The 14219-nt window shown below is 34.9% G+C and overlaps 1 protein-coding gene across 2 annotated transcripts in view; it reads left to right on the top strand.

The window, feature by feature from the left end:
• Positions 1–13241, top strand: part of AP3S1 (adaptor related protein complex 3 subunit sigma 1) — a 33758-nt gene extending 20517 nt beyond the window's left edge. Inside the window, exons 5-7 of one of the 2 annotated variants that reach the window (XM_038170038.2) lie at positions 2314–2421; positions 5557–5598; positions 11930–12160. In XM_038170038.2, the coding sequence (XP_038025966.1) occupies positions 2314–2421; positions 5557–5592 (144 nt within the window). In that variant the 3' untranslated portion in view covers positions 5593–5598; positions 11930–12160. Of the gene's footprint in view, positions 1–2313; positions 2422–5556; positions 5599–11929 lie in introns of both variants that reach the window. The other variant, XM_038170037.2, reaches the window with a different exon arrangement.
• Positions 13242–14219: the final 978 nt, after the last annotated feature.

The raw sequence follows: 14219 nt of genomic DNA, 5'->3' as shown, positions 1-14219 counted from the left end.
TCCTTTCCCTCAAACAGCTGGCAGTGCTGTGCCTGATGCACCTCAGGATGCGGTTGGCCCTCCTGTCTGCCAGGGCATGCTGCTGGCTTATTTCAAGTTGCTGTCAACCAAAGCGCCCAGATCTCTTTCTTCAGAGCTGCTGTCCCGATTCTCTTCCCTCAGGCTCTATGTATAGCCAGCATTGCCAATCCTAGATGTAGGATCTGGCACTTGTTCTACTGCTGGTGATTGCTAAGCTCTCTAATTTGTCACGATATCTCTTCAAGACCTGTCTGCTCTCAGTGGAGTAAACAGTCCCTCCCAATTTAGTGACATCTGCAGACTTACTGAAAACACCTTCTAGTTCTACATTTGAGTCACTTATGAAAACATTAAAGAGTAAAGAGAACTGGCCCTAAAATGGAGCCCTAGGGAACCACTCTAGCGACTTGCTGCCAGCCTGGTGCTATATACCCATTTACTATAACCCTTTGAGCCAAACCCATCAGCCAATTGATTACCCCGTCATATATTATGTTTTTATCTAACTGAACATTTTGTGCTGAAGGATACTGTTAGTAACAGAATCGAAAGCTTTGCTGAAATCCAAAAAGTGACGTCTGCTGGCTTCTCTTGATCAACTAGATCAACCTTTTCATAACAGAATTTAAGGCTGTTATGCAGAAACTTCTCGTTTCAGCTGTGCTGGCTGTGGGCAATGACTATATTGTCCTTCAGGAGTTTTTCAATAAGTCTCAAAATAATTTTCCCCATAATATTACGAAACGCTAAAGTGAGACTTACAGGCCTGTAATTACCAGGATCTTTCCTACCCTTGTTGAAAAATGGAACAATATTTGCCAGCCTTCAGACAACCAGGACCTCTCCAGCTTCCCAAGACCGTTGAAAAATGGTGGAGAGAGGTATTGCAATGACATCAGCCAGCTCTCTGAGTACTCTGGGACAAATCCCATTAGTCCCCATAGACTTTCATGCATCCAGCAGGAACAGCAAGTCCTGCGCAAGTTTGGGCTTGGCTGGGAGTTGTTACTGCAGTCATGGTCCTCCAGCTCGGAGCACTTGGTATACCCGAGCTCATCATTGGTGTTGAGGACAGAGGTGTAGAAGGCATTAAATGTCTGAGCTTTGTCTACATCTCCAAATTGTTTGTGAGGTGACCATCCTCATCAAGTATCAGAGCAATGTTTTCTCTGGTCCTCCTTTTGCTGTTAACATATTAAAAACAACAACAACAACAACAAAAATCCTTTTTGTTGTTCCCCACAGTACTGGCCAGTTTCAACCGTAATTGAACATTGGCCACATGAATTTTCTCCATTCAAAGGCGAACAGTGTCTTATTAGTCCTCTCATGTCGCCTGACCTCACTTCCAGTGGCTATACACTTTCCTTTTCTGACTAAATTCTAGAAGAAGATCCTTGCTCAGCCAGGCCACCCATGCCTGCTTGATTTCTGACAATTTCAAATTGCCTGTTCCTGTGCTTTTACTTAAAAATTGACCAGTACTGATGGACCCCCGTGCCTTCAAAAACAGTTTCCCAGGGGACCTTATTAACTAGTTCTTTGAGCAGCCTGAAGTCTGTTCTCCCTATATCCAAGGTTGAAGTTTTGGTGACAATTTAGGGGAAATTTTTGGGATTGCACTATTTTACATTATAAATGAACTCAAGTTTTAGTAGAAAATATGTGAAAGCAGAGATTAGTGAACCAAGGCTCTCATTCTGAAATCAGGGTTACAGGGAAGAGGAATTTTAGACATACCCATTTCATTAATGTCTCCAATTGGTTTATTCAGTCTTTCAGTTTGGGTCCAGGCTGTCAATCCCCATCCTAGATGCCGACATCGTTGTGTTTGTGGTGTGTGTGTTCAGTTGTGTTACAGCCATTCCTGAGCCTAGTCTTGGTAGTCATGGATGAACATCACTCCATCTCTTGTCCTTCATAGATGTAGCCCAAAGTAGTTTTTACACAACTGTGACCAATTTGTTAATATTGTAGAACTTATGCTGCTAATTCGAACTTTTGTTCATAGTCCTTGGACAGAAGACACATACTGAAAGAAAGATGAATGACAGTTTCTTCTCCTAGCATTGATAAGCAAAGTGGGGTAGATTATGAGATTGTAAAAGAACTATGAGCAAAGAGGATGTTGCAGAAACAAACAGCAGGTTATGAGCTTTTTGTCCCAAATTGTTTTAAAGAAATTATCTTAATTTATTTACAGAATATATGTGTTCCTGGATTGATGAACCTAGGCATCATTTGTCCAGATATGTATTGGACATTTAATTTTTTTCCTATGTTCTTTTTTAGGTCCATAATATATTGGCTGAAATGGTCATGGGTGGAATGGTTTTGGAGACCAACATGAATGAAATTGTCACTCAGATTGATGCTCAAAATAAATTGGAGAAATCTGAGGTAAGAATGAAGCAGCACTGTGTAGCATCTAAACTAAAAACATGATTGTAGTGAATGCATGCTTTGTAATGCTGCTTGTTCTTCAGTAGCAAACTATATACAGCTGCTTGCTTACAATGCTAAAAATTCACAGTGTATCACTAAGTTAGTGTATTGTACTTTTCATTATAAGTAATAATTGCTTAAAAGATTAGCTGTTTAGTTTTTGCTATCTGTATCTAATAGCAGTGCGTGTCATTGCTATTGGGATACATCTGTAGTTCTGTAAGTTTCTTCTGCAGAAAGCATTTTATTTCCAGTATATGTTATTTTGTTGGAAACCACTAATGACTATAACAGTTGAAATTAGAAGAACCAAAGTATGTAGACAACATATTCCTGTCTGCTTCTGGCAGCTGAAATAAATGGAATTGTATTTAGTGTCACAAAAACATTGTGACACGATATAGTAAATTGGAGTTAGATGGACTTGATAGAAAGTAAAGCCCACTTTTAGGCCCTTTGAAGTTGATATGAATTCTGTTATATCGATAATCTGAACATTTGGTCATTGGTTGAGTAGATTCTAGTGAGAAGATGGAATTCTCTACATACCCATATTAGTCTTAGCAAGGGTTACTTGCATAACTTGTGGAAATCTCTTTTCCACTTCTTAAGTGGAAAAGATACACACTTGTGGAACAGTGACAAGACATACCTGTAATTCCACATCAAGCTTTGGAGTGTGCAAATCTGGATATTAAAATGCTTGTCTTTAATACTGTTGAATGTTTAGGAGAGAAATTTAGACAGAGATGGGATTTTAAAATTATTTTAGCTATGAGACAGAGTGCTACTTTTTTAAACATCATCAGACTTGTCATGTAAGCTAAAATGCTAGTAGTAAGACTGTGATTCTTACTGATAACAGAGAGAACATATCAGAAGAACATATCATCTGACTTTCAAAGCTTTTTCAAATTTATAAACCAACTTTTGCTTGAATTGGAGAATTGTTCTAAAGCTGAGGTCAGCTGAGTGGATTGAAATATTACAGGTGGCATAAATATGAACTAAATGACATTTGTGGGGAAGACACAGAGAGCTTCCTAGTTTTAACTCAAGTACATCTTGTAAAGCAGAGAGAAATTAATTCTTCAGCTTTTTGGGGGTAAATGTATACTGTTCTCCTAATTCTGCAATCTCACACTGCATCATCTTGAGTGTTTTGATACATTTAATTGTCTGTTTTACACAACTTCCAAACTGTTCCCAAGAACAGGACAACACTGTGAAAAGAAGGAAAAAGCAGTTTGATAGGATATTGTGCATGGCAATACACATCCAGAAAGATCATATTACAGATAATGAAGATGTTCAGTACATTCATTTTTCCACTTTCTCAAACTCAGAATGAGTTATTGTTCATAGAGACAAATACTTGGATTTATTCTCATGAATTACTGCTGTATTTGAATAATTTCTGTATACATATATTTTTCATATATTGATGGAAGAGTAGTGTAGTGTCCCAAAAGCTGAATTTACTAAGCGTGTTCTACCTTGTGTTATGCACAAAATCAGTTTCACCTAAAAGCATTTAATGAAGAAGGTTTTTCTTAATTATATGCATTCTATCACCAAATCAACTATAAACCAGTCTCTCACTAGGCATCCAAAACATATAAATTCAGTGCAGCCAGCTGCAATTTTTGCTGTTTTCCATTATCCATCAGTAAGTCATTCTTTCTGTTAAGGTACTTTTAGAAGAAAATCAGATGGTAGAAGGTTAAAAAACAAACAAACAAACAAAAAAACAACAAAAACATGGAGAACTCAGAGCATAAGCAGGGAAAATACCAAATAGTAATTTATTCTTTTACATTCGGCGATGAATTATGGAAGGTAAAGAAGTAGCAGTAATAAATTGAAACACTTGGTGACTGGGATGGAGTAGAACATTTCACAATCTGCTTACCACAAATGTTTTTTTTAGTTCAGTGACTGTCTCTTTTCAAATATAACAGTTATTGTGATAGTTCGCAATACCTGATAAATATCTCTGTAGCTCATTAATTGGTTGTTTCTTGGATAATCTCAGAAATTTGCTGATTGCTATTTCTTTTCCTTTTGTCTCTTTGATCAAGATTGTAAATCTTTCAGTGTCTTTCCTAAACATGTATTTAGATAGAAGATAGAGGAAAATCCAGTTTGTGTAAATCAAAAACAGTAATAACTTCATTAATATTATTTTTGATTGCTGGTCACTAAGAAATCAAAACTAGTGGATCCTCTTAGTTTTGTTTCATCAGAAAGAAAATTTATTTTAAAAACAAATTATTATTATATCAGCTGTAGTTCATAGGACTGCCACCTGTGCCACGGCATTCAGGCTTTACTCTGTTCCACTTTTTCAACCTCAGTCACGGTTGTGGCATCTATAACTTATCTGTGTTGAGGTTGAATTGCTTTTTGAATTTTGAATTGCCTTTTTGAATTGCCAGCTGAAACGGTGAATCTAATGAAATTGTAAGTAAGCTCCATTTACAGAAGTGTTCTAAATTTTGCAGTGTGTTCACCCAACTTTCCTTTGATACACAAAATCCAGCCATTTGACATTGAGTATTTGATTAGTTTTATATTAGGTTTCTAAATAAACTTTCAGTTGGAATTTGGCAACTGAGAAAAAATGTGTTTGTTTAATTCACGAATATTTGAACAATGTTATCCATTCAAAGTATTAATTAATCCTTTCAACAGAGGTTATTTGTTTATATCACTGTGATTGAATCCCTAGCTTTGATTTCTGATTCAGCTCTTTAAGTTGCGTGGATGAGCTAAGAGGGAAATTGTATTTGTACCCTGCAAAAATGTCTTTACTGTATCTCCCGACCTTAAAGTTTAGTGTTTATCTGTGAATGGATTTCTGGTCAACCTTTCTAAAGCCAAAGGATCATTGTGGTTAAGGGAGGGAATTTATGGGAGAGGGGTCATTGGGATTTTATCCAGAGCTTCTGGAAGTATTTTAGGTAAACCTGGGCTACCTTTTCTCTATTTGGAGTGTTCAACTGCCTGTGATTTAGACTTTTAAGTTGGACCTCATTTTTTTCCGAACCTCCTGATCTTTTCTAGCTCTTTCATTCTTCTCTCTTACAGACCTTTATCTTTCAGTCTCCCAGACAGGACAGGTAGACAAAGGTATTGCTGACTTTGAGAAAAAAATGTACTTTTAACAAAAAGGGAAAGCAAAATGATGTCAAAGGCAATAAATTATGTAGGCCAGACTCAAAAATTATGTGTAAAAATACCCATACTAGTCCTTGTAGCCTACTTTTTGTGCTAGTTTCTTCTTGTAGCTCCCTCATCTTTTTATTGGCTATAGTGTATTTTACTAGCTTTCCATTGACATCATATTTTTTCTTTTATTTCTCTTCCTGCATTTTAGAATTTAACTTTTCTTTGTATCATTGTTTAAGAAACAAAGAAATATGAACTTGTATGATTTTTTAAAAAAAGTTGCAAAACTGATCGTAATAGAAACTGAACACACAGCTAGCAAAATAGAATGTGATGATATAGTCAATATAGCTTCCTGATTGAAAAAATCTAACATAGGTAAGAAATGTCTTGCTTAGTACAACTTAATACTTCCAGATGAAAACAAACAACTTACCTGCTTGCAAAGAGAAGTGAAGTTTCAGAGTAAGTTTCAGGTAAACAGAACTTAAAAAGAAAACAAACAGATCCGAACAGTATTATACATGTGAAATAAATTTCTCAGTATAGTTTATAAAGGTGATGTAGAAATACCAAAATTGTTCTTTCAATTACTAAGTGTATCAAACATAAAATGAAAAGGGCAGTAGGCTTGTACTAAACTTCAGATGTACGTTTGCTGCCCTTGCCATGAATCACTGGATTTTGGTTTAAGATACCTTGGTAACCCCAGTCACTGAACATGAATGTTAATGAGGAATTGAAAAAGGAGGAGGAAAATATATGTTTAAAGTTCAGTTTATGGTCATTGTCCCCCTGTCATTTGCTATTTGAAACATTTAGTTGAATTCAGCCGTTTGAATGTCAGTCAATGTTAATTGCACTATTTCAAACTTCATTTCCATTCATTTTAAGTATCTATGTATTTGAACTGTAGGTAGTTTAAATAGCTAGACTCTTTAAGGAGATGAAGTTTATTTAATTTATAAATAGCTTTGCTCTTGTCTTTTTACATGATTTTTCCAGGAAAAAAGGTAATATAATACCTTACTTTAAAACTTAGAAAATACAGTTCCGTAATTGGTTTTCCTAGCAGTAAGTTTTATAGCATTAGCTAAAATATTTTTGGGTAGTATGAAATATTTTACATAAATTTGGAGTTGTTATGGCACATGAAGAAAATCAAGGAAATGACCTTCCTCTGCCTAATATGTCAACACTTGTAACATATAATCCGTATTTCATTGTAACAGTAGGGAGCTTGATTTCAGTTTTTTTTATTATTATTTGTGCAAAGCTACTTATTTTCTTTTTTTTTTTTTTTTTCTCTGTTCTGCTCACCCATGTTCTGTTTTTATTTTTGGGTCTGGCAATGAAAAACAAACAAACAAATAATTAATCATTCCCATCCATTACTCTTTGTGATTCAAGTGCTTAAAATTTCTAAGAGTACGTCTTAAGTCTTCTTATCTGTTTGGCCTCATTTTGATATACTTGCAGACTTCATTTTGTTTTTTCTCTAATTATGTTCATTTATTTAACCTCATAAGCAGGGGACATGATCATTCCTTTATATTATGTATTGCATCTTTTCATTCTTTCATAACCCTGCTGCTTTGAAGCCATACTTGTTCTGGAAAGAAGTATTAGTATGAAACACCAGCAGCAGAGAGGTCCTTGTACCTCCAGTATATCTGGAAAAGGGTGGCTTCTTTTGCAAAGCTTTAGCCTGAATTATTTTGTTTTCCAGTAGGCTATATATTTTCACGTTTGTTTTGGTGGTAGCTAGCTCTGTGTAGAGTTGCTTGGGATGGCAGTCTGAATCTTTTTTCCCTTTTCCTGTTTTTTTGTTTGTTTTTTTTTTTGGTATATACACATTAACTAAATGTGTGATATGTAATCTTCTAATCTTCTTTCCAAATGATATGAGTTTTTTGTTTTTTGTTTTTTTTTAAATAAAACAATGTTTTTGGGATTACTTTCATGTAATGTTACCGCTGGGATATTATAAGAAACGGTGATCATAACAACAAAGGAAATTGATTCTTACAGTAATAAAAAATGACCTAAGTAAACTAACAACAGTTCATATTTCTCACTTGATAGACTAGGACCACTAGAGTAAGTTCTGTTATTAAATTCATCTATTTCAATCTTTAATATAGCATCGTTGTTTTGCATTTATAGAATTGCTTTTTCACTCTAAAAGCGTATGAACATGTTTGCAATAATTTTGTGCAGTAACTGAACCTAAAACGATAATATGGAGTGTTTCAAGATTCAAGTACAACTTTGATAAGAAATGAAATTGGGAATACAAAGCAGCTGTGACAAAAAAAAAAAAATAATCTGATCTATTGGCTCTTTGTAATACCAGCTGTATGCAATTCGTACTGTATTTCTGAAAATTCATTAATGTGTCTTAAGAAGTATCATTTTCACTTGCTTAAGTCATTTGCGGGCTGTGACAGACTACTCATCATTCACTGCATGTTTAAAGCTTGCGTGTTTTGATTTTTTTTCAAGTGAAACAGTTTTTTCTTTGCACCTCACCAAGTTACTTGCTGAATTATTTTATAATAAAGGCAGTTGAAACATGTCCAATGCAGTGTTACAATGATGGCTCTTTTAATCAGGTACCTCTATGAAACTGCTTAAAGCAGAGTGGTCTGGAAATACTTCATGTAGAACCGTTGTGTTTGTAGATACAGTTCACCTGCTCTAAAAGATGATTAATGGCAGACTACATACTAGTTCACTGTTTGACATGCTAAAAAGGAATGCAATCGCATTTGAAATAGTTTATTAACTATCCAGTTTTGAAGTTTGAGTTCTTTTCAGTCATTTTATTAGATATTTTTTACAAACTGCTCTGACTTCAAAATACAGTATGACTGTTATGTTTTATATGATCAACATTAGTTTTAATAAACAGCATTCTGCTGTGCATATTATCTATACATTGATACAAAACCACTTAATATAGAGAATCACGGGAGAAGAGACTGTAATAGTTTGAAATTCTCTACTCCAGTATGTGGTAGTGAAAGACAACCTTGCTGGAAAAAAAAAAAAAAAAAAAAAGAGGTAAACTGAAATTCCTAGTACTTTTTTAAAGGATCTTTGTTGATCCTGATTCAAGTGATCCTAATGAAATGTGACTGTTGGAAGTCGTGACTACCTAGGGGGGTGGAAGGGCAATGGTCATGTCAATTGTGGTATTTTGAATAATTCTCAATTGTGTCTCCATTGTGTCCTATGCCATTGGGGCGGGAGGCAGGGACTGTAAGTCTGTGTAAAGAGGATAGCTGCAGGTAGGTAAAAATAATGACGGGTTATACTAAAACTTCTATTTGTCCATTAAGAATAATTAACTTTCATTAAAATAGGGTAAGGAATCTCCATCCTAGTCACCTAGAAGGCATCTCTCTTTTGAATTGCCAGCCATGCCTGTTTGTGTGGACCATGTCCATCACTTATGGTATTTTTCTGGTTTCCCATTTTTTCAGTTACAAATTGTATAACTCATTGCTTTTGTTACTACTTTATTAGTATTTTCATCTTCTGTATGGAAAACAGTTTACATTGCCCCATTTTTGGCTTTTCTTCAAGATTTTTTCTTCAATTACTGAATATAGAACTTAAAAGGTAGAACCAAATAAAAAGGAAATGCATTTATTGGTTTATCTGATAAAAATTCACTGGTATTTACTCTTCATTTAAAATGAATAACTACTAAATGAAGTTCTCAAACAGGAAAAGATACTGACAAACATCTACATATCTTCTGCATCATTTTTGAACATGTTAAATAAAAAGAAATTGCAGTATCTAATGCTGCATCTTTAAGATATTGCAGATTAAGGGTTGTGGATTATGGACATGTACTTTTCTTAATACTACTAGTATAAGGTCCATACATTCCCCTTCAAGAAGGGATTGGGATTGAAACGGCCTCAGAAGTGCATAACACTTGGTGCCATGAAGGGAAACCAAGGAAAAAGAGGCTTTAAAATTAATTTTTTCCGCCTTTTTAGTTGTAGTTAGCCATACAGCTGAGAAGGGATAATTTGGATTATGTGAGGGGCAGAAGCGAGAGCAAATTACTTGGTTGCATTAAGAGACAAGATTTCTGGAGCTTTCTCCTATACCCCCACCTGCCTTTCAAAACTTTGGCATGTAGCACATAGGAGTCTTTGGCAGGGGGGATTTTGTAACAGATGACTCACGGCTATCTGGTCTCTGTTCCTAGTACCAGGAATCCTCCTGTGGCTAACATCTAGGGATTTATGATGCTTAAGCCTTTCCACATAACATAAGTGGGTTAGCTCAAAGTCAGAAACTTTAATAGGTTTTATTTTGACTATGGGTTATCTTTTTGGAGGGGAGAAAAGACTACAGCAGAACTCTAGGTAGGATTTAAGGTGGAAACTTTATGTTAATTTGGCTATACTTTGCTTCTTTATTAAGAGAGTAGTAAAAGGGACAAGTAATTTTGCATAGCATTCAAAGAGTAGATTTGTTCTCTGAGGAGTGTATGAGGTGTCCACCTCCTTTTGTGTATTAGTGCAGGTGTACACATCAGAATTAAAATATTCTCCTCTGTCTAAATATACCCTGTAATTACAATGAATTTCAGTGAAAATTGAGAATATGAAAAGGTTATACTAAAAGCAGTAATCTACAAACACTAATTAATCAAATATGATACAAACTTTTTCCAGAATATTCTCCTTTTGCAATGCTGCATTTCTGGCTCAGAATTATTTTATGCACAAGTGCACTGATTTCTTCAGTCTTTGACTCCCTTAAGTAAAATCACTTTTAATGAAAGACCTTCCATTTCTACAGGGTTGTTAGGCTTTTCTTTTGTTTGTTCGGTTGGTTGGTTGGTTGTTTTTTATACCAATTCTTAGCATGTTGCTTTGTTTCTTGTATTTCTCCCCTTTTTTACTGACCTGTCAGATGCCACAATGTAAAACCACAGTAGTTTTGAAGATCATTTCACTTCATTGTGTTTTACCTTTTGCAAATATTTTTAAGCCTACTTTTAAAACAAAAATAAAAAGTCCTTGTTTTTTTCCTACTTATTCACGGAATTTCTGCAACTATTAGTTTTGTTTTAAAGATCTTACAGGCTTTAACTTTTTTATTTTTAATTTATTTTATTTATATTTTTTTAGCAAGAAAAAAAAAGACTTCTGCACTTCAGTGGCAGGTCTGAAATAAAGCCACAGAGCTAATTCTAAATATACTTAGTGAATTTGGACTTATAGAAGAAACAATTCCAAATTTATAATGAGTGCTACCTTTTCTACACAGTATCAAATATCAAACAGTTTTTGGTCTTTAACAGTCCTTAAACTAAGGAAGCTTTGAAAGCTGTTCTTCAGAAACAGTTGGGAATGATCATGTTCTGTATGTCTTCAGACTTAACAAGTTAGAAATCATCTTTCTTAGTACTTCAGTAATAAGCTCTAGTGTGTAAACTGCACAGTTATTTTATCTAAAAGGCAGAACTGAATGGAAGTCAGTAACGAACTTACTTCTATATTGCTAAATTTGTATATTTATGAAGTAGAACTATAGCTTTTAATGGAGAAACTGCAGTAGAGGAATTTATTACAAAGTAGGTAGTACAGTACTTAATTTGGCATAATCAGTTTATATAATGCTCCCGTGTGCCTAAAGGCTGCAGATATGTTAGCAAATAATTACGAAGGATAACAGATTACATCATTTGGTCTAGAGAAATAATCTTCCTACATGCTCCTTATCATCCAGAAATGCAAGGTTTTCACCCTTTTCATTTCAGGCTAAGCCACCTTGAATTACCTCATATTTGTTTGCATTTTGATATGTAATATGGTTCAACTGGCTTTCAGTAACTTGCTACTTTGAGGTTACATATTCTGAACCTGTAACCAATATTGGTCAACTCCAAACCACATGAACTCTTAGAATAGGCGAGAGACAAAGACAGCATGTTGAACTTAAGTACGTCGACATTGTCTCTTCAATAACCTGCATATTGCACACACGTGGATGAGCCCTCTTATTCCTCTCTGCATACTTTTCCATCAAGTTGACATTACATGTTTTACCATATAAAAAGGAACGTGTGAACTGTTTTCTCTTTCTGGTTTAATATTTCCAAATAACCCATTTCATTCCAAACACAATTACCATCTGGTCTTTCTAATTGTGTAAAACCATGGAAATACTGGGAAAGTTAGTTGTCTGTGTATACTGCTATTGAATCTTTTCATAACCAACTTTGCCTGACTTACATTTTTCCTCGCTTTGTACACAGGCTGGTTTAGCAGGAGCTCCAGCCCGGGCTGTTTCAGCTGTAAAGAATATGAATCTGCCAGAGATCCCAAGAAATATTAATATTGGCGACATCAGTATAAAAGTGCCAAACCTGCCCACTTTTAAATAACATGGCTACTCCAGGTAAAACCAAGGAAAAATGTAATAGAGGTTTACCACATAATTGTTTACTAAATAAACAACATGTCTAACTTTTACTATTTGGATAAAACTCAAGGTACTGTATAGACATTATTTGAAAAATCGTTGTGTGGAGTTGAATGTTGCTTTTGTCATGTTTGTGAAATTAAAGGAAATGGGTAGTTCCCATGTGATTTCTAAATTACATTCCTATGCCCTTGTAAGGCATATCACTGTGTCGCGGCTGCTGCAGTATTTTGGGAAAGTATTTAAGATGTTCTTTACTTTGTATAACCTGTAATGCTGAGTTTTTTGTATGTTCACTAAGGTCTATAATTAGTGCATTCCTTAACTACTTCTGCTCTTTGTCATGATTATTTAAGTGCAAATATTGCATGAAAACATTAAACCTTTGTTTTGTTTAAATAAAATCATAACAAACTGGACTTCTAAATACCTGTTTGTCTGATATCTACTCATTGCAATAAATCACTTTTATTTCCTATTCATTGAGCCTATTGACTACACATAAATACTGTTGCAGCAAGCATTAATGTTGTATTTTAATCTCTGAAGGTATTACACTGGAGTGTTGTATTGAACATACTGGTTCTTAACATCTCTCACAAAAGCTGTTCATTGTTATCCTGAAGGAAATACTGCCTTTACTGAAGGTCTGATGACTTCTGTTTACATATAGATGTTGAGAAGATACTTACACAATCTGATAGACTTTTCCTGATGGTCTGACTTTATCTGAGGAGAAAAGGGGACTCAGAAGGGTTTCTGCAGTTGCCTGTGTCTGTTGTGAGAAGTACAGAACAGGCTGAAATGATTGGGCAGCTCAGAACTGTAAATGTAAGTGTATCATGTAATGTGAGAAGGAAAAGGACTCTGCAAAGATACTTACAAGTATACTTTAATAGGGCCTCTGTGTCTGGTGGAATTTGCAGTTCTCTACTTGGAGATTTATGAGATACGTAGTGTTGTCAAGACCTCAGAAAATCTAAGTACTATCACGTCTGTGTAAGTTGCTCAGCTCTTCAGCTTTTCTGTGATTTAAAAAAATAAAGGAGGATAGTGATTAATTTTTATAGTCATGCACTTAAGCTCTGTGTGATGTACAAAAGTCTTCAAATGAATAATAAAATCATCATTCGCATATTTAAGAATGCCTCTAAAGTTTTCTTCTCCAAAAACATGCATGCAATTGTAAATTTATATGAAAACACAATAATATTGCATCAAGGACAACACATTTCAGGGCTAGTCTGACTATGTTACTTTAGAAAGTTGTATTTTATGTAAGTAAAACCTTCTTTTGAGTCGAATGTTAGACATAACCCATATGATAAATGTGGAATCACATCTCAATCTCAGCTTGATCATTTGTAATTACCATTGGTACTTTTTGAGGGCATATGTTGAGAGGGGAAAAAGAGAGACAGTAATTTTGAAGTATAAAATCTGATACAATCTGAGGAACTTAGATGTGTTTTTTAAGAAAATAAAGGAACTTCATTTGTATTGTTCTTATGACATTTAGTAAGCATCAAGGAACACTTACTATTTCATAAGTGCATTTGAAAGAAGAATTGTCCTCTTCATCCCTCTTGAATGTATATTCTTCCAAGTTAAGTTTCGTAGTTCTGAATTCTCAGGAAATTTCGGGGGGGGGGGGGGGGGGGGAGAGGGATAAGTAGAAAACGGACACTTTGTCATTTCCACTCTTAGAAAAAAGAGAATGAAACATGCAGCATTTTTTATATGATGTAGAGTACCGTTAGTATTCCCAAGTTACACAGCTTAGCTAAAACAAATCTGGAACTGTTAGAGCTTCACCTGCTTTTGCCAACTTTTGTTTTTCTGCTTAATGCACAGACCATGTGACATTCAAAGTAAAGATGTTGGAAATTTTCCACGTTGTTCCCTTCTGAGGGATTACTCCATGCTGCTGCTGCAGAATAAATAGGAAACTTTGAAACATTTGCTACTCTGACCTACGGATAGTTCTTGCTGTTTGTGAAAGAGTTCATAATTTCAGAAATTTTCAAGTCCTCCATTTCTTGTCTCACTTTTCTCCCTCAAGCTCATTTTCAGACTTGTAAGTTCACATAGTTTTAAAAAAAAATCATCCCCTACCGTGAAGT

The sequence above is a fragment of the Anas platyrhynchos genome, chromosome Z, assembly GCF_047663525.1.
Source record: "Anas platyrhynchos isolate ZD024472 breed Pekin duck chromosome Z, IASCAAS_PekinDuck_T2T, whole genome shotgun sequence".
NCBI classification, from domain to species: Eukaryota; Metazoa; Chordata; class Aves; order Anseriformes; family Anatidae; genus Anas; species Anas platyrhynchos.
Note: the sequence above shows the minus strand (reverse complement) of the source record. Positions and strands in the feature narration are given on the sequence as shown.